This window comes from Aspergillus steynii, assembly GCF_002849105.1.
Source record: "Aspergillus steynii IBT 23096 chromosome Unknown P170scaffold_6, whole genome shotgun sequence".
NCBI classification, from domain to species: Eukaryota; Fungi; Ascomycota; class Eurotiomycetes; order Eurotiales; family Aspergillaceae; genus Aspergillus; species Aspergillus steynii.
The window spans coordinates 1,318,118-1,339,718 of NW_020194403.1; the positions used below are offsets into that span (position 1 = coordinate 1,318,118).

A 21,601-nucleotide genomic window follows, 5' to 3' on the forward strand; every position below is an offset into this window, starting at 1 on the left:
TTCAAATATTTTCATCTTCACTTGAGAAAAGAGTTGAGCGGGTAGGACATCGTTCTATATACAGTTTCTATGCAAGATTACTTATAAAATGAGCCACGAGCCATAGGCATGGGCTCTCAATCGGCAATTTCTAATATACATGTATGACTAGCCCCCGCCTACTAGACGGGTGCACGCCAGGCTTTGTCCCCATCAAAAGCCAACTCACAGGCAGCTTTGTAGAAGGAATTGAAGTCCTCAGGTCCCTGCATCAGCTGGTCGGCAGGAGGATCCGAGAGGCCCTCTGTGATGTCCATGTCCAGGAAGAAATCCGTCGTCCGGTGGGCATAATACGGACCGCTTTCATAATAGGAGTATTTGAGCTCGTGGTCTCGGTAGCCGTAGCGGGTGATGCGCGTGCCTTGGATGTCTCTCACGGGCAGGAACATGTACTCGGCTGCCGTTTGGCCACTGGGGTCCTGGTTCTCGGTGGAAGTGCGCAAGGCGTCGTTGGGAAGCGAAAGGTCGATGAATGCGGGAAGTGGCTTGTCTTCCTGGTTGGCTCGGGCCTTAGCGAAGGCATCTTCCAGCACCTCCTGGAGGTTTTGCAGGAGGTAATTCCCGCGGGGTCCTTCCAGAAGCTCACGGGTCAGCGTCCGGGTGAATCGGAGATCCAGCGCATTCTCCGGAAGCAAGTAGTCCACGTTGCCCTTGGAAAGAACCATTTTAGCACTCTGCAGGAGTACTTCAGTCCTGGGATTGACTCCACCATGTTCTTTTCGCACCGTAAACTCGACGTCAAGATCCGGGAATACGTTTGCGTACTTCAAAGATGGGACAAGTTGAATGCGGTGATTTCGTATGGATTCGTCGGCTACACGGAAGGGCAGTCGGCGTAGGATGGATGTCACTCGAGGTATATCAGTGGTGAAACACCTGGGAGCAGACAATTTGCCCAGCTCCTTAGCACTGATGCTCTCTTCCATGGGAGAGGATTTGCGCACGAAAAGGCATTTGCCAACGGCCGCTGAAACCGTCTCGCGCACATTGTCGCCATCGGTCTGATCAACCTTGGGGTGGGATTTCTGTCGGAGTATTTTCAGGAGCTCGCCGGAGAGGCGTGTTTCGTGATTGTCGAAAAAGGGCATTTCGAGAACTTTGGCCACAGCGGATTGAGCTGGTGGCATAGCCCACCGAAACCATCGCTTTTCCCGATTCCACCAAGTTGTGTTGTCCTCTGGGTTGACATCATAGCATTCGATAGGTTGAGAGGCAGATAAATATGTGCCAAACGGTGCTTGAGGCGCAGTTTTATCGTATATTGCTAGGTTGAGTGTCCTCCTGGCATCTTCTGCGCCCTGCTTGTTTTCGGCCAAGTAAAACAGTTTACTTGGCTCTGAAGCCTGCTCCTCAAATACCACACCGTAGGTTGTGCTGACCCATGACAGAAACTCCGGGCTGAGAACGCGATTGCTAGGTTGGGCTCTGGGGGCATCTTGTGAGTATAATTGAATGTCTTCCTGTCGTATCGCAGCTGTAGCATCTTCTACTACATCCCGAAGCGTTTCGCATGCTTTTTGGCTTCCGGTTATCCGAACCAGACCAAGGGAATGAGTAAGGTCGATTTGAGCATCATGGAGGCTAGCTAGCACCTCGAAGGAGAAGTTCGTGGATCGAGCAAGGAGTGATAACAAGGGTGGAGAAAGTTTATAATCGAGCTGACCAGCTTCGCCCATAATTCCGAGTTTCCAGCAGTCCCTCAGAATCCTTTCAACCAAGAGGTCCTTGGCTTTCACATTATCCTGTGATCTCATAATTCTATTGGAATCAAGCTCATCAGCCGGTTCGAGAAATGTCGAGATTCCCGGTCTCCATCTGGCAGACGCTTCTTTTCCATGCTCCAGCACTTCCCCCTCCTCATCACCCACAAACTCCAAAATATAGGCGCTCAGTTGTTTGTTGGTGAAAGATTTCAAGATTTCTTGTCTGTGGTCGTGCCACTCGTCGAAGGACAACCTATCCCTAGGTTTGTAACGTCGAAGGAGTTCGATATTCTCTGTCACAGAGTCTTCGTTCGTAGGATTTTCCAAAGCATCGATATCTTCCAGCATTAACGAGAGGCTGTCTTGATCTGCAGGCCCATCGTCCTGGACGTGAGCCGGGAATTGGCGGTGGTTCCGCTCCTCCACGACGAGCACCTCCCCTGGTTCACCTAGAGATGTGACCGAGATAGGCAATTTCTTGCCAAGCTGCCTTTTTTTATCTCTTGGGTTCGTCGTGGGGGTGCGGCGATTGCGTGAAAATTGACGCCTGTAATGTTCATCGAGCTTGGAGTGCTGGCTACTGTTGGAGCGGAGGAATACATCGTGCCGGCGCAATGTTGGGGACAGCATGCACTTTCGGCATACCGGTAAGGGTTGGCAGCTTAGCAGCTCTGCTGCAGCTTGGGAGGACCGAGACAACATGTGGAACAAAGGAAGTCGCACCAAGCGCTGCGACCTTGAGAGAAACTGAGGCGATGGAATCTTTTGCGCCGCGGAGAAGAAATGGGCCCGGAATACGCTAGTCCCGATGCGGGATAGTCACCGACAGCCTATCGAAGTATGAAAATCACTAATTGAGAGCAATAATTCCTTCATGTTTCTGGCAATTTGAATCAGAGCAACGGGCTCAATCGAGACGGATTTGTTGGGTATTGTTCTAACATCTCAAGCGAAAATAAAATAACACATGCAGTTTCACTCCTTACTGCTAATTTCCCAGCTCTTCAGATCTTCACGGACATCAAACTCCGACAATTCATAGTCACTATTGCTGCGACTTCTCCATGCGTTGGCTTTGGCAGTGCTGTAAAGATTTTGCTCTATGCTTCCAGACTTTCTTGTATGACCCATCGCTGAATGATATTCGGGCATCCTCACGTCGTGGCGAAGTTGGTTGCTCCCCGAGCTTCTCGGTCGTCTTTCGAAACTGGGGGACAGTCGATTTGATGCATTGGATCGTGTTCCCGTTTCGTCTCTGGTAGAGGTGTCATGCTCTGCCGTTTTCCCAGATCGTGTGTCGTGGGTGTCATTACTCCAACTGATGGAGCCCGAAAATAGCTCCTCGATCAGCTTGTCCGCCGGCAGGTCGTCCGGTCGAGAATTCCAGGAAGCAGCTAATGTGCGGCGATACATGTCCTGCATGTCTGCAGCCTCTCTGCTCTGTACATTAATGGATGGCATTCGGCCTAGATCCACCGGATCGCCCTGTTCAGCGGAAACCACGCCGGCGATTCCTCCAAACACCATGGCTGATTTTAGGGGCGGACTGCCGGCTTGTCAGTCTCGGAACTAGCAAACTCCCATCATCAACTTACGTTGTAAAATTGCGGTCTCCCTCCACCTGGTGCATCGCTATCGCGATTTTAAGGGTGCTGTTGATCTTGCTTTCCTGCATCAAATATCTCCTGGTGACGCCTTCACGGTCGTCACTCTTCTCCACATATTCGGATAGGTTCAATCGAATCCTCCCCAGAATATTCCTGGCTTCTCCGGTGGCCCCGGCCTCGAACTCCTGGATGATCTCGAAATGGATTTCGCATTCATGGAGGGTCTGGTTGCGATCGATCGTAAGCCGCACCGGCAGCGTTTTCTCGTAGTTCCAGTATGCCCGGTGATCCAGGATCACCGCCTTATCGGTGTGTCCGTGATGTTCGGCCGCGCTCGATGAGGGTAGTCGCCATTTCACGTATGCCGTTCCGTTTACGAGGGGGACATTGTTGAGGTCGATAATCTTGCACCGGCAAGTCAGGTCAGCATCACATTAGAACTGCATGTATCATCGGCTTGACTTACCCGGAGGACAAGCTCAAACCTGGGCTAGACTATATATTCAGCATAATATCCCACTGGTATTTTCTTATAGATGCCGACTCACCCTCCGATTCTTCGGAACTGATAGAAGTCACTATTAGCATCAGGAGATCAGACATGAGGTCATCAAGTTGAAGCCAACCCCGAAGCACGGGGGGCGTCCGCGAAAGACATACCAAAAGCCTGCATGGTTGGCAAGGCGCAGCTCTGTGATTATTCCGTTATCACTTGTCACCCATTGATTCGAAAATGCTCTGGTTCTTGTTAGCTGGCCAGCGCACTAGGAGGTGCGATGGCCCTCGGTCTCCCCACACTCCCCGACGAGGCGGTGAACAACGACACTTGGCAAAAACAGACCGCCCGGGACAGCCTCCGCTTCGGCTCCAAATTCCACGGCACCCCCGACTCTGTAACCACCATCGCCATCGGCTTCAACCAAGTCCAAAGAAAAATACTGATATAACGGCAACCCATTCACTCGGATCGCGAAACCAAAACCAAAACCCCCCAACTATCAGCTACAGCCATGGATCGCCCTCCTCTCTCCCCGCCCTCTGAGCCAACACCCTCTCCCACAACCAAACCCGTCCCCATGGACTCGACAATCCGCACAACCCCAATCCATCCTCTCTTGCCCGACATACGCATCCCGGGAGAACCCTTACCCCTCTACAGATACCACCCAGTCACCTGCGCCCCCATAGACCCGGAAGAGCACCGCGCCCAGCTCGACGAACTGCGCCGGGAATTCCCGACCCCCGAAGCGGCGCTCAAGGCGCAGGAGGAAGCAGCCAGGGAAGTCAAGCAGAAGATGGAAGAGGCGGAGAGGAAGCGCGAAGACGTCCAGAAGGCCATGGATAAGAAGGTCAAGGAACGAAACACCGAGTTGAAGGTTCTTTCGAAGTACCAGGCCGTCAAGACCTAAGATACTGCGTCTGAGGACGACGAGATCCTGAAAGGTCTCGTTGGGATGGAACCATCGAATATCTCATCGACCGAGAATGCTACGGGCGGCGCACGGCAACCCGAAACCGACTACGATTGCGACTTCAGGCTCAGGTTTCTCAAGCCAAAATTTGCCGTCTTGCTTGAAGTCATCGCTTGGCGACGTCGACGCGCCCACACCGATGGGACGCCGAAGCTTTTAACTACGCCTTCCACTCGGCTCATTTCCTGGGAGTTGCTAGCTGCTGTGCGCAAGAATCCCGGTTCCTTGGAAATTGACCTTTTCGAAGGCGAGGATAGCCAGCCTTGGACCAGTCGCGTCTTTTGGTCAAGAAAATACATGCTTGATAATTCCCACAAATTCAGCCAAATCACCAAGAAACCTCGGCCCCATGGTCCCTGAATCGCTCAGGATCAAGAAGACGGCTGGCCTGCCGAAATGGCAGCTGCAACAGACACTGTTCAAGGTCCACAGTTCTGGCCTTCATACATGATGGAGGCACTTGAAAGGGGACTTGACACCATAAATCGGAAGGCCTATGGCAAATACAAAACCAAGATTCCCATTCGCTTTCTTTATCTCTGTTTTCTAAGTTGATTACTGAGTGGCACAGGCACTTCATGTCGCACGCGACCTAGTTGTGATTATAGACTATGGACCGGTTTGTATCAAACAATATCAATATACCAGGCGTCTTGTATAGATGGCCGGCCAATATCACGAACATAAAATTCATCAACATAAAGAAACGCGTTATTACTCATATTATTAAGTAACTTCGTTGTCCATTAATCATAAGCCCCCTACCGTGTGGTGGCTCATATTACCCTCCTTACAAAGTACCCAAGATCTTGACCACAACAGGAAGCAACTAAAAGGAATGAGTTAGTCGGGGAGTCTAATTTTCAGGGATCAACTTATAACTTACCTCAGAAGCATCCTCGACCAAGATTTGAGTCTCGTTGACGAACTTGGAGGATAGCAAGTGGTGGGCGTTGTCCAGAAGGCCACCGACTTCGCCAAGCAGGTCAGGCGTGATGATAGGCGAGACGTCGTTGATCAAGTCCCGGGTCTCGTTGACGAACTTAGGCGTCAGCAGGTGGGTGCCGTTACCAAGGAGGTAGCTGACTTCCTCGAGAAGCTTGGGCGTAATGGCAGGCGACACGGCGTCAATCAGGCTCTTGGTCTCGTCGACGAACTTGTTGGACAGAAGCTTGTCGGCGTTGGTCAGAAGACCGCCGACCTTGCCGAGCAACTCGGGAGTGACGACAGGAGAAATATCATCGATGAGATCGCGCGTCTCGTTGACGAACTTGGGCGTGAGGAGGTTGCCGGCGTTGGTGAGGAGGCCGCCAACTTGGCCGAGCAGTTCAGGCGTGACAATCGGGGCGATGCCGTCAATCAATCCGCGGGTCTCCTTGACGAACTTGGGTGTCAGCAGGTGGTTGGCATTGCCCAGGACGCCTTGAGCCTCGTCGACGAATCCTGGCGTCAGCAAGGAAGCCGCGCTCTTCAACAAGCTGCTGACTTCCTTGAGCAGTTGAGGAGTCACCGCAGGAGCAACCGTATTGATCAAGCCCTTGGTCTCCTTGACGAATTCGCGCGTCAGCAGATCAGCGGCGTTATCCAACAGGCCGGCCACCTTTCCGAGGACTTCCGGCGTGAGGATAGGAGCAACCGAGTTGATCAAGTTCTTGATCTTCTTGACGAAGTCTTGGGTCAGTAGATCGTTGGCGTTGTTCAGCAGCGAGCTGATCTCCTTGAAGAGTTCAGGTTTGATGAGCGGTGCGAGCGAGTTGATCAAGTTCTTGATTTCATCCACGAAGTGGGGTGTCAGCAGCTTGTTGGCGTTGTCAAGCAGCGAGCTGATCTCCTTGAAGAGACCCGGCGTGAGGAGTGGTCCGAGCGAATCAATCAATTTCTTGACCTCATCGACGAAGTGAGGCGTCAACAGTTTGTTGCCATTGTGCAGTAATGAGGCAATCTCTCCGAAGAGCTCAGGTGTAACAAGCGGGCCAAGCGATTTGATCAGGCTCTTGACCTCCTTCACGAAGTTAGGCGTCAGGAGCGTGTTGGCATTGCCCAGCAGCGAGTTGATCTCCTTGAAGAGTTCAGGTTTGATGAGCGGTCCGATCGAATCGATCAAGCTCTTGACCTCGCTCACGAAGTGAGGCGTCAACAACTTGTTACCATTGTGCAGCAACGAGGCAATTTCTCCGAAGAGCTCGGGTGTAACGAGAGGGCCGAGCGATTTGATCAGACTCTTGACCTCCTTCACGAAGTCCTGGGTCAAGAGGCCGTTGGCATTAGTCAATAGAGAGCGGACCTCCTTCAGTAGCTCAGGACTCAAGACAGGACCGACGGCCTCGATGAGTTGTCGCACTTCCTTGACGAAATCGGGCGTCAGCAACTTGTTGCCATTGTGCAACAAGGAGGCAATTTCTCCGAAGAGCTCGGGCGTAACGAGCGGGCCGAGCGATTTGATCAAGCTCTTAACCTCCTTGACGAAATCGGCGGTCAAGAGGTCGTTTCCGTGGTCTAACAACGCAGAGACCTTCTTGAACAGACCCGGGGTAACCAGAGGACCGATCGAGCTGATGAGGTCCTGGGTTTCGTTCACGAAGCTGGGTGTCAACAATGAGTTGGCGTTGTCCAGGAGACCCGTAACCTCCTTGATCAATTCATTGGTCAGGAGCTTGTGTCCCGTGTTGATCAAGTCCTTCGTCTGGTCGGTTGTCTTGTCGTCAAACAGGTACGCAAAATGATGGAAGAAGGACTCGACGTCCTGCAGGAACGTCGGGTTCAAGATACCCAAGAGACCATCAAGACCATTGCCCAGATCCTTCAGGGGATTTCCAGTCAGTCCGTCGAGAAGGCTTTTCAGAGGATCACCATTGCTGCCCGTGGATGATGGCTTGGATCCCGAAGAAGCAGTGACAGTAGACTGTCCCTTCGGCTGAGCAGAACGAGACGGAGTGGCCTCCTCGGAGGACTCGGCACCAGCCTGGGTCTCGGCGGGCGAGGCACTTGAGGCAGCAGCACTACCTTCCGAGTGCTGGGACAGGAAACCTCCACTGCCGGCGGAGGCAGACGAGCTGTCAGTAGATTGTGCCGCGGCATTCTCACTGGGCTGAGCGTCGTCGTCTTGGCTTGCGGATGGTTGCGGCGCGGCGTTTGACTGGGGAGGAACTTCGGCAGACGTCTGCTGGTTGTTGACATTGGCAGTTTCCTGCTCATCTTCGGCGTCGGCATTCTCGTCCTGCTGGCTGTTTATTCTGACGTCGGCCTCGGAATTGCCACTCGATTGCGCAGTCGGCTCCGGTGTTGTTGGGGGAACATGAGCAATAGAGTGCTCTTCTGCCGGAGCACTCCCCTGCGTCGGAGCATTACCCAGTGCTGAGGACGCTTGGGTCGGGGTGGCCAGCGAGGCGCTGGAAAGCAGAAAGGCGGAAAGAAGGGCTGAGAAACGCATGCTGGGCTGATGCTCTTGACGGGGGGGAGGACGGCCAGCAATCGACGGCTGGAAAGACCGAGTTCAGATCTACGGAGGCTGCAAGGCTTCTTTTATATCTGCAGGTGTGCGGAATCTACTCCCCACAGATCCGTTTGCTGGAACAGACCGAGGATTGTCCAATAATCCCCACATGTGAACCGACTAGGTCGAGTTGGTTTTTGCGTCGTTCCTACGCTACTGATGTCAGTGGCAGGACGTTTTGGGCTCGACCTAGCGGAGGTAATTCCCCTTTAGTTTCCGTCTGGATACGACATGTTGATCTTGTTTTTTAATTTTTTTTTTCTTCCGGAGCATGGATGGACCATGGGGTGGGCTCCCCTCTCTCCCTGCCTCCGCCGCACGGGATGATTCTCGTGGGACAACGCATAATCTGGCTCGATCTGAAGCAAGCTATGGTCGTCGGACTGAGCCGTGCACCCCATGTTTCGCTGAAGGATCTTAGTCTTGCGGGTGGGGGAGCGAATGGGCAGCACGGGAAATTGCGAGCTGCAGTCAGAATTGTTTTTTTGGACCCTTCGTAAGGGCTTTGTTTTTCCGCTCTGGTTTTCTATACCTCGGTGATCAGCATCCACGCTTATCGTCTACGGGCAAGCGAGCATCTGACAATCACCGCGTTCCTCCAGAACTATAAGGGCATGCACCAATTGACTTGCCGATCTGTGTCAAATGGGGATCCGTGATTGGATGCCTGGCTGGTAGTAAATGTTTAGTTCCTGGCTAGGGTGTGAGCCATTGAGGTACGGGCCCTAACAGAGTCTAACTCAAGCATCGGTGTGTTGGATGCTCCACAGTCCTCATTATTGCTCTGGATTGAGCATCATCACCAAATATGGTCCTACTTGCTAAGCCCCGTCGAGAAGATGATTTCCGAGAAACGTGTTGTTTGCGGGGACGGGTACCTGGTCGACCCATGGGAGAAGATTTTTGAGGACGAGTACTAGTTCAAGTGTCCCGTTTCCTGATGACGGTGGATGTCGTCGCACCCGCAATTGGGGTCTCACTTTTGTGATGCAACGGTCTATCTGACTCTGAACTCCTTCGACACAGCATTCTTCGGTGTGTTGGGCATTGCAAAACCATGCAAGGACGCAGTCAGTTCAGCAGCTGCAGGTGCTCCTTCCGGCTACTCGGAGGGTTCGCTCGGTAACATGTGATATGTAGGAACAGCACCCATGTTTCCCTCCAGGGTTTAATTTATTTTAGTGCGATGATCGACAGTGGCCATCAAGCGGGGTTTGCGCCTTGGTTCCTTTTCGACCACGGTAAAAATCTTGTTTTTTCTTGGGAGGACGAGATGGAGAAACGGCTCATCGTTGCCCGGCTCTGACCTTCTCCCCGTATTTTGTAGCCAAACGGGTTCCACTGATGTGCAAGCGGAGTCGTCCATTCGGCGATTCTGCGTGGTCCATCTCCCCGAGAAATGTATTGTACCTTGGCTCTGAGAGAATCTGGGGGTTGTGCCTTTTTTTTTTTTTTTTTTTTTTTTTCTTTCCTTGTTGGAAAGGAGAGAAAGAAAAGGTACAACCGGCAGTCTCCAAATCGAAAGTCCCAAGGTTCAGCCGTCTGGGCAGTGACGCGAGATCAGTGGCAGGCTTATCGTGTGCTCTGAGCTGCATTCGCCCGACACCAGGAAAGTGCACCTGCAGCCTCAGCCCCTTGCTCGTGTCTCGATCAAGAAATCTCCGAATTAATCGCTCCCAGATGAGGCAACCTGATAAGCGATTTGAGTAATATATTGTGAGTGAATTATACGCCGCAGTAGCCTCGACCCACCCGGTCGGGATCATCCTGGGGTTTCCCAATGGCGGGGGAAATAGCGGAAATACAGACAGCGCAAGCCATTGTTCAATAATGCTTCGGGCACCAACAGATTATGTCACTTTTAATATATTGCGATCCGCAAGGGCGACCAAGGACCATCTCGGGCCAGGATTCTTCGTTAAGACATATGCGGGGGAACGCGTCGGTCGAGAATCGCGATGGATGACGAGATGACGAGCGGAAAAGAGGAGAAAGAAGGGAATCGCGAAGGTTTCTCTTTTCGTCTAGTCAGCTGAAGGATTCCCCGCTCTCGATTAGTCATTTGTTTATTCCCTACGAGTCCCTACGGAGTAAGTTGGCTACTGTCTTGCATCCCTGTCTGCCTCTCTGGTTACTACGTACGACGTACTAACGATGGGTTGAAACGCCGTGGTCGCTTGAGAGTGACTACTGTTCTTCTTTCTTCGCATGGGATACACCAAGACCCTCCGACCTCAGTCCCAAAATTCAGACCACCACAGACCCAACGGTAACGACCCATTATTCCGCCGGTTTGACCCCTGCGGAAGAACTTAAACTTAACCGGGTCCCTTCAGCGCCCTTGGTAATAGCAGGACTGCCTCTGGGGAAGAGTCTCCTGTCTCCTGTCGCTCAGGAACCAGCCTTCAGTCTGTCTGGTTCTAGACTAGGATGCAATTTTTCCCTTTCTTCCTCTTCTCAACTCTGGACTCACAATTGAGAACCCTATTCTAACTTCCGTACCTGTATCAGATATTAATAGCATACTTGCCCTGAACCAGTGGCACCTGCACGGAACCAGAAAAAAAAAATAGACGAGATCTCATCTATGCTTATCCCAGGACATTGGGATCTACTATCTCACATTCTTGCCACTACTCCTTGATACTGCCCCAGATGCGACCTCCCTTGCGTCGCTACAGTCGCATGATCTAAAAATTCATCGAAACTCCCGGCATGTACGAAGTAGATTGACTTTTGCATCGATCTACCACGTCTAATCTAGAGGACTAGCCCTGCGGAAAGATCTCGGGCCCGAACGACAAGAGAACGTGCCCAGTCAGTCGCATTTTTGAGTCCCTGTCTACGGAGCACACCACCACCACAAGATGAAACAGGAAATCCATTTTATGTCTGTCTGTCCCTGTCCATGTCTAACTCTGCCCTCAACAGCCGAGACGTAGCGGTTTCTAACTACCAGTTTGGACTCCACTCGGCATTCTTCAGCTTTGACAACCCTGGAAGACGTGCCTGAAAATCCGTCCACGAGTCAGGTCCAGGCAAACCTTCGTGCACTCGTTCGCTCAGGAAAATGCTTCCTTGGGCAAACGACTCGGTGGCGAGCGTGCGTGCGAGAAGTGAAAAAAAAGTCTACCCATCCGCTGAAACCATCATGGTTTCAACCCACGAACTATCCTACACCTCTCCCATTCGAAGCTCCCGGCATCTAATCTCTCAAGCTAGAGCAGGAGCGACTGGGCAGGGTTTTCCCCTCCAGTCCCCCTATTCGTTGCTAGGTGATACTAAGACATACATGCTCATCTAGACAATCTATCCTCGGACAAGTGAATGACCAAAATCCGGCATCGTGTTTGAAACGACGTACTCTACGGTGATCTGTCTCCTTGCAATCAAACGCTGCTCGATGGATCTCCAAAGCACCGAGTGGTATCATCCAGGATCGAAATTCGTAGCGTGGCATGAAGATCCCATCGTCTCCAAGTCTGTCCGTTGCTCTTGCTGTAACCTGACCGTGAGAGGGAATGTTCATTTCAGAGCTGAGAACCGCACGATGTATCCGGGGAATTAAATTCATTATCGGTGCACCAATGGCGGCAAATATTCGTTTCTATAGGCTAGATCATATAGTTTTACCAAATATGTTCTGATTAGCATACACCAAGTAGAAGAACCATCATCCGGACAACAATATCCAGCTCCTTCTACCCGAAGTTCCTAATAGCCGCACCAAGCACGCAAGATCCAATCCAATCCACCCATCAAACCAATCATTTATCCGACTCAGACTGTCGAGCCGCCGTCAACTTGGTATTCTCGGCCTGCAAGGACCCGACCAGATCCAGCCAGTGCTTGCGCTCGTTTCGGAACCGCTCGAGCTCCTTTTTCAGATGCTCGTTTTCCTGGCGCAGGGTCTCGACTTCGGTGCGCGCGCGGGTCTTGACCTCCCGCTCGGTCTCCTTGCGCTGGCGGGCTTCGATCTTGGAGGCCTCCTTGAGCTGGTTCCGGTTGATCTTGCCAAGTTGTTTGACGAGCTTCGCTTCTTCGTTGAACAGGCCCGAGGCGACCTTGTGCATGCGGGCAGAGTCGTTGGCGGGTGCGTCCTGGCGCGTCTTCTTGCTGCTGCTGCTTTTGTCTTTGTCGCCAGAGCCCTTGTCGGAGCTCTTCTTGACGCTGCTGGCGGGGCTGCTGCTGACTTGTTCGCTGGACGGGTTGTCGACGGAGGCCAATGCGGCGGACAAGGCCCTGTCTCGCTTGGAATCCTCGTCGCGAGGTGGTAGGTGGAGGGATTGGATCTCGGACCGGACGCGCTCCAACTGGGCCTCGGTGTCGCGTTTTCGCTCCGCTAGTTTGATGAGCTGCTTCTCGTGCGAGGTCAGCTTGCCCTTTTTGGCCATCATGGCTTCTAAGGGTGCGATGTCCTGCTCCAGCGGCGTGGCGAGTCCCGATTTGATCGAGGCGGCGGCCGACGCATTGCCTTGGGATGTTTGGGATCGAGTGTCATGGCTTTCCTTCTCTTTTCGTTTGGCAGCAGGGCTGGCTGGGGAGTCTGCGCTGCTTCGAGGCGGCTTGTCGGTCTGAGATACTAGGCTATCTTCGGTGTTTGTGCGGGATAATTGGCCCTGGCGAGGTAGATAATCCAGCACTGCCTGGGGTGCATATCTATCCAGGCCGGCATTCAGCAGATAGGCAAAACTGGCGATCAGTCCATGGTGTTCGACTTCGGTATCCGATAGGTCGGAATCGGTGGATTCGCCGTCACTTCCATCGTCCGCGTCAGCCCTGTCTTCTGGCTTGTCCTGTTCATCTTTGGCCGAGTCGGGTGAGTCTGTCTCTTTGCAGGCCCAGTCCAGAAACTTCCCTGCATCCGCGCAGATACTCTTCGGAGTGCCCTTTTCGACCATCCAGCGAGGAATGGTGCCTCCGGGGTCACTCCGGGTTACCATCACCCATTCCACGGGGTTAGACTCTTCGTCATCCTCGACATCATCCTGTCCTGGCTTCTTCTCACCCACGGCTGACTTCGTATCCTCTCCTCTTCCTCCCTTGCCCCGCCCCTCTGACGTAGTAGTATCTCCGCGTTTCCGACCCCTCTTCCCTTCTGCATCATCGACAGCCTCTTGAGAGCTCTTCTCATCCCCTGGCCCTTTCTTGTTCTTCACCGGAATCTCCCGAATGAACTCCACTGATTCATATTGACCTCTGATGTACCCCTGCGACGGCGGTACATCAGGATGCAAGCACGGCTTCGAAATCATCATCCAACATCTGCCCCCATCGACCCCCACCTCCCAATTGATAATCAACGCCACGAAGTCCCTCGGCGTAGTGGGTTTAGGAAACTGCGCCGAAACATGGAAGACATTCACAGTGCCGATGCGGCGCCCGTCGTCGTCGCAGACCTCGACCTCCTCAACATGCTCCTCGGCCCCGATCCCGCGGACCGACTGATCCGGCGTGCGCCCCTTCTCCAGACGTTTCCGATTCGCCCTCAGCGTCTCCAGCATCTCGCTCGACAGCTTGGCCTGCCATTTCGAGAACGAGAGGCCCTCGTGCACGCTTCGCCGGGCGAACCAGGCCCCGTTGCCGTCTCGGCCTTGGAGTTTGTGGATGAGGAGTTCGAGCGGGTTGTCTTTCGCGTTGTTGGTCTTGATGGGCTTGCCCCATTCGCGTTGGAGGGATTGCAGGGTTGGGTCTGGGGTGCCGAGGCGGGCGGGGGAGGGGCTGACGCGGGAGGAGGGCGGGGAGGAATTGGTATTGCTGGTGGGGGCAAGATTCGAGGACGAGTTGGTCTCGGTGGATGGAGGTTCGGGAACGGAGTCAATGATCAATCGTGCCTTGCTGGATAGCTCGTTGAGGTACTCTCGTAATGCTTCTGGGGAGGTGGGAACCTCGTCCCAGGATATCGGGCCCAGAGATTCTAGGGCATCTTGCAGGGCTGCCATGAGGTGTGGCAGTTAGAAGTCTTCCTTCTAGAACTGGGAAAAAACAGAATTAGGGATTAATAAATGAAATTCCTCTAAACTAGGAAAGATCAATCACAAGAATGATGCGCAGATGAATATATGCGGGATGGTGGCGAATGCGATTAGGCTTCAAGATTTAGGGTGTGAGCAAATGAAGGAGACAGGTGGAGGGGAACAATGAGGAAACTACTGGCATGAAAATTGGTGCAGTCGCAGACCGTCAACCGTCAACATGTCCTAGCAGTCGCGAGTGAGGAGGATGAAGCAGAGAGAGTGACCCCTGGAGATTGTCCGCGGCTTTCTGCCCGGCTCGGGGATCTGACGTCATGGGCCCGGCGAGTCTGTTTACGGCGCGCAATACGGAATACGACGAACGCCAATCTGGCCCATCAAGATTCTTTCATATTTCAAATTAGGATGGTTTGAAATTGGATACATCATGCTCAAGCGACCAATGCATAGAACAAGACTAGCAAGGACCAAACAACGAAAGAAGAGAAGACAGGAAACCAGTCCTTGAATGAACCAGCGGTGCCAGCATCCGATTCTCGCCATCTCGTCTCTCCATTCAATGAAGAAGAAAAGACCACGAGCATATCCAGGTATTCTTGTAACCCAGCCTGGACGATAGGGGATGGGCCTATCCAGAAGACATACACAGTTGGCGGGCAAGTCAATAGAGCCAAGGAGGCGGTGGTGCCCTGGCGAGGGGAAAACAAAGGTCACGGACCAATTTGCTCTCGACCCTGCTCAAGAATCTGCCACGGACAGACATCCTGAGCCTGCACAAACGCACGCCATCCTCCTTGGACTATTCGCACACCCGCCGCTCATGTCGCCGAAAATTGAGATCACATACATACCAGATGTAAAATGACCCACTCCGCCGCTACCTTTCCCCCCTTTCAGATCCGTGAGCCCGGATCGCCCGTCTGATAACCTGTATCAGAAAGAAAGGGTTGTCTCCAAGCAAAGAGGAAGAGTGCTGAGTTCCTGACCCGGCACCCTCCCCACTGATCTCTGGAGGACGGTAAGCGACCCCGAAAAAAAGATGCACATTCCTCATCCAAATCATATCCCAAGCCGCGAGGCTGACCGGGTCTTTCATGACATATATGCGGGACTCTATCCCCATGTAATCGAAAAGCAAACAAATAGCCGACCCGCCGCTTCTTCATGCACAAAAGGAGAAAACAGAACGCTAACGCTGGCTCAAGCATGAAAGGAAAGACAAAAAGAAAAGAGCAACCAAAGAGTGAAGATATTATGTCCTTTGAACAAGATCGCAAAAAAAGAAAAATCAGACGAGATGGAGTATCGTAGGTCGCAGAATCACACAATGATAACGCCGTCACTGATGCCAATTAGCCTGTTGTCTGTATCCGAGGGGTATTCGCTCCTGTCGTTCTGGGATTTGACCGGGCCCCGGAGGCGCAACGGTCTCATGTTCGAAGTGCCGATGCGGGCCCTGGAATCTATGCCAAAAGAAAGCATGCGAATGTCAGGGAGACCATCAACATCAAGCGTCTGGTTCCGTGGACAATTACATCGTTGTCCCGTATTGGAGCGGCAGCGCAAAGTCTTGGTAGCGGTCCCCCCATCCAAAGCCAATCATGTTCGCCGCAGTGCTGCAAGGCTGAACCAGCATGCTGGGTAACGGAAGCACCGCAAGAGCAGCCGATGTCGCAGCGATGCTGTACGACTGCGGCGTGGTGTATGGCGAGGCGGTATACGGTTGGGTGTAAGGCGTCGGCGGCGAGGCAATCGGCATTTCATTAAGGTTGTTGAAACTGGCCCACATGTTCGGGTTAGAATCCCCTGTAGTGGCCGTGGCTGGGCTGGATGGCAGTACTTTCCACGAATCCATCGAGACCGACGGCTGCACGGGGTCTTGCCACCACGTCTCCGGCCCGGTAGAGCTGGGCAGCAGCGGCGTGGAGCGAAGGACGTCGACGACCCCTGCCCGAGGCGGCGGCGGAGGAAGCAGCGGCGTGAAAAGGCTCGAAATCGCAGTCTTTGCGTCCTCACTTCGGCCGCCGAGCAGCTCGCCCGCACCATCCTCCTCGAGGCCTTCCAGCGCCTGCACACTGGTGCGATAAACAAATTTGTTGGCGGCCTGAACAAATTCCTCCTGCAACTTCTTCAGCTGGCTTTCTTTCTCGGACCATTCCCATAGCGCGGCGGCCGTGTCGACCGAATAGACGTCCTTGTGGAAGTCGACTAGCGATTCGATCGTCTCCGGGGTAAGCTTGAAGGCGACTTCGTTCTGCGAGACCATGTCGACATGCACCACGTAGGCTTCGATATGGACCATTTGATAGTTGAAAATCGCCTCGACCAGAGGGTTGTCGTCCTTCCTGAGTTCCGAGTCGGGGGCCTTGGGGAACGTCATGGAACATAGGGTCCAGATGGCGTTGGGCGAGGATAGGGTCTCCGTCAGGCACCTGGTGTGTTGCGTCACGTTGTTCAGAGGTCGCTTGACTCGGTTGACTCGCTTCAAGGTGGCCGTCAGCCACGGCTCGATCCTGGTGCTCAGCACCACATTCGGCGACGACCGCGGCGCGAAGGCAGCGGCCGACGACGGGAGCAAGACCGTTGGCATTATTAAGGAAGATCCACGATGGTTATACTATATTGGAATGTAGCGTGGAAAAATGAATGAAGAAAAAAAGAGAGAGAGAGAGAGATATCTCAGAGAATGGAAAAAGAATAAGAAAGCGCAAAGATCATAAAGACGACACTCGCCCACACCAAGTAGGAATTCGGTTGTCGATATAGATTGGTGGTTCCGATAGAGACGGGTCACGAGCCGGAAGAAGAAAAGAAAAAGAAAAAAAAAAGTCTCTTTCGGATTGAGGGGCAGATAAAAAGCCGGGAATACCACCTGATCTAGCCGGAAGCGAATGGGACCGTATAAAGAAAGTTATATATTAGGAAACGCACAGTTCAAGTGCCGAGTGGAGTAGGAAGGATAGTGGAGTGTTCAGGTCCGAATTATAGAGTGGGCGAGCTCGCGCGAAGGAGTCTAGACGACGGCCGAAGGGAATGTTAATGAAGGAATGTCGAATGAGCCGTGAAGAGGGAGGAGGGAGGAGGGAGGAGAGAGGAGGGGAGGAGGCGGAAAGAAGAGGAGAAGGAGTATGAGAGAGAAGAACAGAGGGAGGGAGAGAAAAGGAAGTTGTAGGAAGAAAGAGGAGGAGGAGGAGAGGGGCGGGACGAGGGTTGGCCCGAAAGGGCAAGAGGGATGGCAGTACAGGAAAGAACGAAGGGGAAAAAGAAAAAAAAAAAAAAAAAGTCGTATTTGGTTTGAATTCAAGAAAATCGGAGGTCGATTGGAGTTGGTTCGATAACTTATACAGACAGGGAATAGGGAAAAATAGAATATTATTATCGTGGAAACAAAATTTCATTCGGGTCTAAAAAAAATAATTATCATCATGTTTAAAACCGAGTAAATAAAAGTAAAGCGAAAAAAAAAAATAAACGAAAAGAAAGAAATAAAAAGAAAATGCAGTTGGAGGATGGATGCGCTGCCACAGGTTAAACAAAACCAAAAAGGACGAAAAAATAATAATAATAATTATGACTCCCACTGGGCGCATGCAGGATGGATGGATGGCGATGTCCGGCGACTTTTCTCTTGCAGACGCGAAATCCCGATCGTATGGCACAAGTAGGCATACGTACAGTCCTCCATCCATTGAGATTCCTCCTGCGCTGAACGTCGACAGAAGATACCTACTACTGTAAGTAAAGTCCCCTAGGCCCAAGGCGCCTGGCGAGAAATACGGGAATTTGGCCACCATCCCGGATTCACCGTCCGATCTCAGCTGCGCACCCTCCTTGTCCTGGAACTCTGGCGTTAGCATCATGCAGCCGTCCAGAATCGTCGGCGACGGTGGAGCCTAGCAGGTCAAGACGTCACGCCTCCAAGGGACCGAGAATAATGAAAATGCACCCTGCACCGGAGTTATCGACCATCGATCTAAGAAGCGCAGAAGAAGAAGAAAAAAAAAACTGTAAATAATTGTAATACTATCCAGACTCCAGACCTCCCGAGGGACCAAGCCATGGCCAAAGAAAGTTTGGCCACAAACCCTTCGAGAGGGGAAGGTTTAAGGCCGGTTCTCCAGCGAGGAAAGGCGATCGCAACTAATTTCCACCTCCAAGTCAAGTCCGTCGCGATTGAAGATGCGCACGCCAGTGGTTATCCCGGACTGATCCCAAGACAGGAAGTGTCACAGACATCTTCGATCAAACCTGTCATGTCGCCGGCTCCGGACGGAGTAAGCAGGGCTGGGTAATTAGTTGGTGAACTACGGAGTATCCGTAACTAGGTAGTAGATAGTCAGACTACCGACAATCCTGATGACGCTGATGATGATAGCTAGTCCAGAATAATGACCGTGTTGTCCTGTTACACACAGCACAGCGCCAGATCCAAGTCCATCTACTAGGAGTACTCCGGAGTAGAAAACAAAGTCAGTGCAGAAGGGACCAAACCCTTTGCAGTAAAAGAGGGCTGGCTGGCTAAGCCCCATTGCTGATCCACCGGACGCATCTCGGGCAATTGAAACGGTCTTGTCCCCGGCATCTGACCGTCGCGGGCCCTGTCTGGCTTGATTTGATTGTATTCTGGACGACGAGGATTTTTTCTCCGTGGTCGAAGGATAACCCTGCCGCGGTCTTCCTGGCCGTGAAGATCATCTGACGGCAGCCTAACGGATCGTGAATCGTGAATCGTGAATACTCCATCCAAGTCAAGGCGGGCAAAAAGCTGAAATCCGCCACCGAGTGGGCCCGCCTTGAGTTTAGCGTCGCTTTTCAGCTGGGAAGTTCCCATCCCGGGAGCCTTAGGATGTTAGGGCCAACTGCGGGTGAGGAAAATCCAACCGATCCCAGATCCTTCTTACCGTCCGGTACGGAGTAGTTATTGTTATTCCCTTCAGGCTAATCACCTGAAAGGGAATTATATAGAGTCCAATCCCTATCAACTGTCTGGTGCGCACTGTCTTCGGTCTTCGAATCAAGGATGGTCTTGCTACCCACGACAACGGGCATCCATGCGGTTCACACTCGCTTGCAACAATACTGTGGGCGTGTGGTCCGACTCCATCTTTCCGGGCACATTGCACCATTGGCCGGTCTCTGGCCAAACCGTCACACATGCAAGTGCTTTTATACGCGCCACGGAGGAACTTGCAGTCTCGCATCTACTCGCCAGAGAGCCAATATTCCTTTCCCGAGCAACTCGACCGCGACAAAGAGATCGAGGCTGTCGGACAGAAGAGCCAAAGGGCTCCACCAAGCACTGGGGAGCCAGTTGCACAACGTCTGTGGGAAAAGAGACGCTAGTCCCCTTTCAATACAGATTCCCGCCTTTTATACTCACCGTATCCCACAGCCTGTGCTATCTTCCATGGTTCTGTATATTCTCCGTATGGCCTGGTGGTCCTAACAGGCTCGACTAGACCATGCACGGTTACTGTAACCGAGTCAGGGAACATCCTTATACTGCTGCTGACCCTCACACACAAAAAAAGTCCGACATTCCCTTGCAAGGGGGATGAATGGCAGGATTTCTTGAGCGCAAAAAAAAAAAAAAAAAAAAAAAAAAAGCGAGGAGACAAGAAGGCCACATATTATTCGGCCGTCATAACAACCGCAGCAATGAACCCTACCTACTACGGACAAAAGGTGAAACGGTTTCCCCGAAAACTTCTCGCCATTCGGATCAGTCCAGTTCCTCCATCTTTTCCGGAGTAGACAAATGAGAAAAAGACCTCAGTAGCTCAGCTGATGAATCATGGAGGGGTCGTCGAGTCTCGTGGGGCGAGCTAAAGGGTCTTGGGAAGGAGGAAAAACGTCTGTTCGGCCCTCAGATTCGCTGGCGCCTTCAGAGTCCGGCTCCCTGCGCTGCAGCTGGGATCCCTGCTACGATCTACCATTGGACCGAGCCTCGTCGATGGTCATCTCCATCTCCAGACTTTCTGGAATAGGAACCGTCCGGTCTGCCCTTGTAAGTCGTAACCATGGTACTTGGTCATTACAAGCATGCGAAAGGGGGGAGAAGGGAGGACCTTGGCTAGGGCTTTTGCCATACTCTTTCCCGTACTCCGTAGGGTCTCGGTTCCGATCTGCATTTTTTCCACCCCCATGCGTCTGTCCCGTCGGCTTGGGCTATTTGCCTAATCCGGAGGACTCGCCCGGTATCCCACATGCAACGCAATCAGGGTACAGACTAGCAGGCCCTCCCGGTTTCCCCCTGGCTGTGTATAACAAAGACAGGTGGCATCCCTGGGGACACTGCGTCTTCCGGTTAAAGGTGCCTGTCCATGATGAGCCACCGCAGGTGCACAATCAGGGGTAACGTCAACCTAACGCCTTCGGGACAGGCAGAAGGGATAATGCAAGAGGGCTGGCTGTTTGCTGGACTTTGCCATCGAATCGCCCTGTCCGAGCTGTACTAGGGACATCACCAAGTCATATTTGAAAGGCTGAGAGGTTGAGCTTGTATGCTGCTTGAGTCTCAGCAGGCGCTCAGTGACAGATGTTGATAAATGCGGAGAATACTTTGGGATCCATGGATTGAGATTGGATGGATGCCGGCTAGCGGCAATGCAGGCGCATCGCGGAATCGGTTGGAGTCGGTTTCCGATAGCTGCGGTTTTACACAGGCGACGCCATTCTTGCCTCTTCGTACGCAAAAAAGTCATTGACGCGTCGTCAGCTGGAACTAGGTGGTTCGGTTTGATCATCATTCGTCCAGCTGTAAGACACAGGCGTGGCCAGTGGCCACCGCAGGCAGAAATAGAAAAGGGAAAAGGGAAAAAAAGAAAAAAGAAAAAAAAAATGAAAACCAAGATAGTAGGTAGTAGGTAGGCGGTCCATTCAGAAATGCGTCTGTCCGCATCGGCGAAAGCCGATTGCTGCGCCTCACCGGGGCATCTGTCACGTTGTTCAATTAGCCACCGTGGCTGTGGCGCAGTTTCTGCAGGAAGGGTATGACATAATGTTGCTAAGATTAAAACCATGACAAGTTCACAACGCACAGCGGAGTCCCACTGGAAAATTTCGAATCAAATCAAAATGGGAATAAGGGAAGGCGGAACATAAAACAGGAAAGTAGAAGGACATGCATGCCCATCCTTTCCCAAAAGGGTCTGGCTTGGAGGAAACACCGAAAAGCGGGGTTTCTATATAAAAGCCGGCGATTGAGTGGTTTACGATTTACGACTCCTACTAGCATTTGATAGGCTCAATAGAACATCTACAAGGCTCTGCTCCCGTTTATCATCAGCTAGGCAACATTCGCAGTTGTCAA

General features: G+C 52.4%; 9 protein-coding genes across 9 annotated transcripts; 1 reads left to right on the plus strand and 8 right to left on the minus strand.

Moving 5' to 3' along the window:
• Positions 1–44: 44 nt before the first annotated feature.
• Positions 45–4,119, minus strand: P170DRAFT_387722 (respiratory complex assembly protein Rmp1). The gene is made up of 6 exons (XM_024845820.1): positions 4,010–4,119; positions 3,898–3,914; positions 3,816–3,839; positions 3,338–3,753; positions 2,722–3,288; positions 45–2,322 (listed from the first exon to the last, which is right to left on the minus strand). The coding sequence occupies exons 1-6, from the start codon at positions 4,020–4,022 to the stop codon at positions 162–164; spliced, it is 3,198 nt and encodes a 1,065-aa protein (XP_024702095.1). The 5' UTR covers positions 4,023–4,119; the 3' UTR covers positions 45–161.
• A 240-nt stretch (positions 4,120–4,359) lies between these two features.
• On the plus strand, positions 4,360–4,758 carry P170DRAFT_477663 (uncharacterized protein; the record flags this gene model as incomplete). The annotated part of the gene is made up of 1 exon (XM_024853493.1): positions 4,360–4,758. The coding sequence occupies one exon, from the start codon at positions 4,360–4,362 to the stop codon at positions 4,756–4,758; it is 399 nt and encodes a 132-aa protein (XP_024702096.1).
• Positions 4,759–5,611: 853 nt separating this feature from the next.
• On the minus strand, positions 5,612–8,251 carry P170DRAFT_428078 (uncharacterized protein; the record flags this gene model as incomplete). The annotated part of the gene is made up of 2 exons (XM_024847824.1): positions 5,612–5,650; positions 5,708–8,251. 2 exons carry the CDS (start codon positions 8,249–8,251, stop codon positions 5,612–5,614), a joined length of 2,583 nt encoding a protein of 860 aa, XP_024702097.1.
• A 3,863-nt stretch (positions 8,252–12,114) lies between these two features.
• On the minus strand, positions 12,115–14,256 carry P170DRAFT_311439 (uncharacterized protein; the record flags this gene model as incomplete). The annotated part of the gene is made up of 2 exons (XM_024843249.1): positions 12,115–13,311; positions 13,474–14,256. Coding segments are annotated over 2 exons (1,980 nt in total), but the record flags the coding sequence as incomplete, so codon positions are not given.
• Positions 14,257–14,533: 277 nt separating this feature from the next.
• On the minus strand, positions 14,534–15,373 carry P170DRAFT_223224 (uncharacterized protein). The gene is made up of 2 exons (XM_024842870.1): positions 15,112–15,373; positions 14,534–14,937 (listed from the first exon to the last, which is right to left on the minus strand). The coding sequence occupies exons 1-2, from the start codon at positions 15,136–15,138 to the stop codon at positions 14,623–14,625; spliced, it is 342 nt and encodes a 113-aa protein (XP_024702099.1). The 5' UTR covers positions 15,139–15,373; the 3' UTR covers positions 14,534–14,622.
• A 447-nt stretch (positions 15,374–15,820) lies between these two features.
• P170DRAFT_448559 (uncharacterized protein) lies at positions 15,821–16,879 on the minus strand (the record flags this gene model as incomplete). The annotated part of the gene is made up of 1 exon (XM_024850973.1): positions 15,821–16,879. The coding sequence occupies one exon, from the start codon at positions 16,877–16,879 to the stop codon at positions 15,821–15,823; it is 1,059 nt and encodes a 352-aa protein (XP_024702100.1).
• Positions 16,880–16,979: 100 nt separating this feature from the next.
• On the minus strand, positions 16,980–18,017 carry P170DRAFT_223392 (uncharacterized protein). Its single transcript, XM_024842873.1, has 2 exons — positions 17,221–18,017; positions 16,980–17,161 (listed from the first exon to the last, which is right to left on the minus strand). Exons 1-2 carry the CDS (start codon positions 17,685–17,687, stop codon positions 17,080–17,082), a joined length of 549 nt encoding a protein of 182 aa, XP_024702101.1. The 5' UTR covers positions 17,688–18,017; the 3' UTR covers positions 16,980–17,079.
• P170DRAFT_223326 (uncharacterized protein) lies at positions 17,661–18,248 on the minus strand. The gene has a single exon (XM_024842872.1). It carries the CDS (start codon positions 18,147–18,149, stop codon positions 17,694–17,696), a length of 456 nt encoding a protein of 151 aa, XP_024702102.1. The 5' UTR covers positions 18,150–18,248; the 3' UTR covers positions 17,661–17,693.
• A 407-nt stretch (positions 18,249–18,655) lies between these two features.
• P170DRAFT_223262 (uncharacterized protein) lies at positions 18,656–19,966 on the minus strand. Its single transcript, XM_024842871.1, has 3 exons — positions 19,959–19,966; positions 19,191–19,762; positions 18,656–19,129 (listed from the first exon to the last, which is right to left on the minus strand). Exons 2-3 carry the CDS (start codon positions 19,488–19,490, stop codon positions 18,731–18,733), a joined length of 699 nt encoding a protein of 232 aa, XP_024702103.1. The 5' UTR covers positions 19,491–19,762; positions 19,959–19,966; the 3' UTR covers positions 18,656–18,730.
• Between the last annotated feature and the right edge of the window lie 1,635 nt (positions 19,967–21,601).

Excerpts from the sequence above, each read along its gene's own strand:
- P170DRAFT_387722 (XM_024845820.1), bottom strand. Across the intron at positions 3,754-3,815 it reads GGTTTGAGCTTGTCCTCCGG|ATTATCGACCTCAACAATGT; the intron begins GTAAGTCAAGCC and ends TGCCGGTGCAAG. Across the intron at positions 3,289-3,337 it reads GGAGACCGCAATTTTACAAC|TCCGCCCCTAAAATCAGCCA; the intron begins GTAAGTTGATGA and ends ACAAGCCGGCAG.
- P170DRAFT_223224 (XM_024842870.1), bottom strand. The coding sequence starts at position 15,138 with ATGTATGTGATCTCAATTTTCGGCGAC. Across the intron at positions 14,938-15,111 it reads TGATCTCAATTTTCGGCGAC|TGTGTATGTCTTCTGGATAG; the intron begins ATGAGCGGCGGG and ends TTGCCCGCCAAC.
- P170DRAFT_223326 (XM_024842872.1), bottom strand. The coding sequence starts at position 18,149 with ATGATGCTAACGCCAGAGTTCCAGGACAAGGAGGGTGCGCAGCTGAGA.
- P170DRAFT_223392 (XM_024842873.1), bottom strand. The coding sequence starts at position 17,687 with ATGAAATTTTGTTTCCACGATAATAATATTCTATTTTTCCCTATTCCC. Across the intron at positions 17,162-17,220 it reads CTCCACTCGGCACTTGAACT|GTGGTATTCCCGGCTTTTTA; the intron begins GTGCGTTTCCTA and ends CGGCTAGATCAG.
- P170DRAFT_223262 (XM_024842871.1), bottom strand. The coding sequence starts at position 19,490 with ATGCGAGACTGCAAGTTCCTCCGTGGCGCGTATAAAAGCACTTGCATG. Across the intron at positions 19,130-19,190 it reads TAACTACTCCGTACCGGACG|GCTCCCGGGATGGGAACTTC; the intron begins GTAAGAAGGATC and ends TAACATCCTAAG.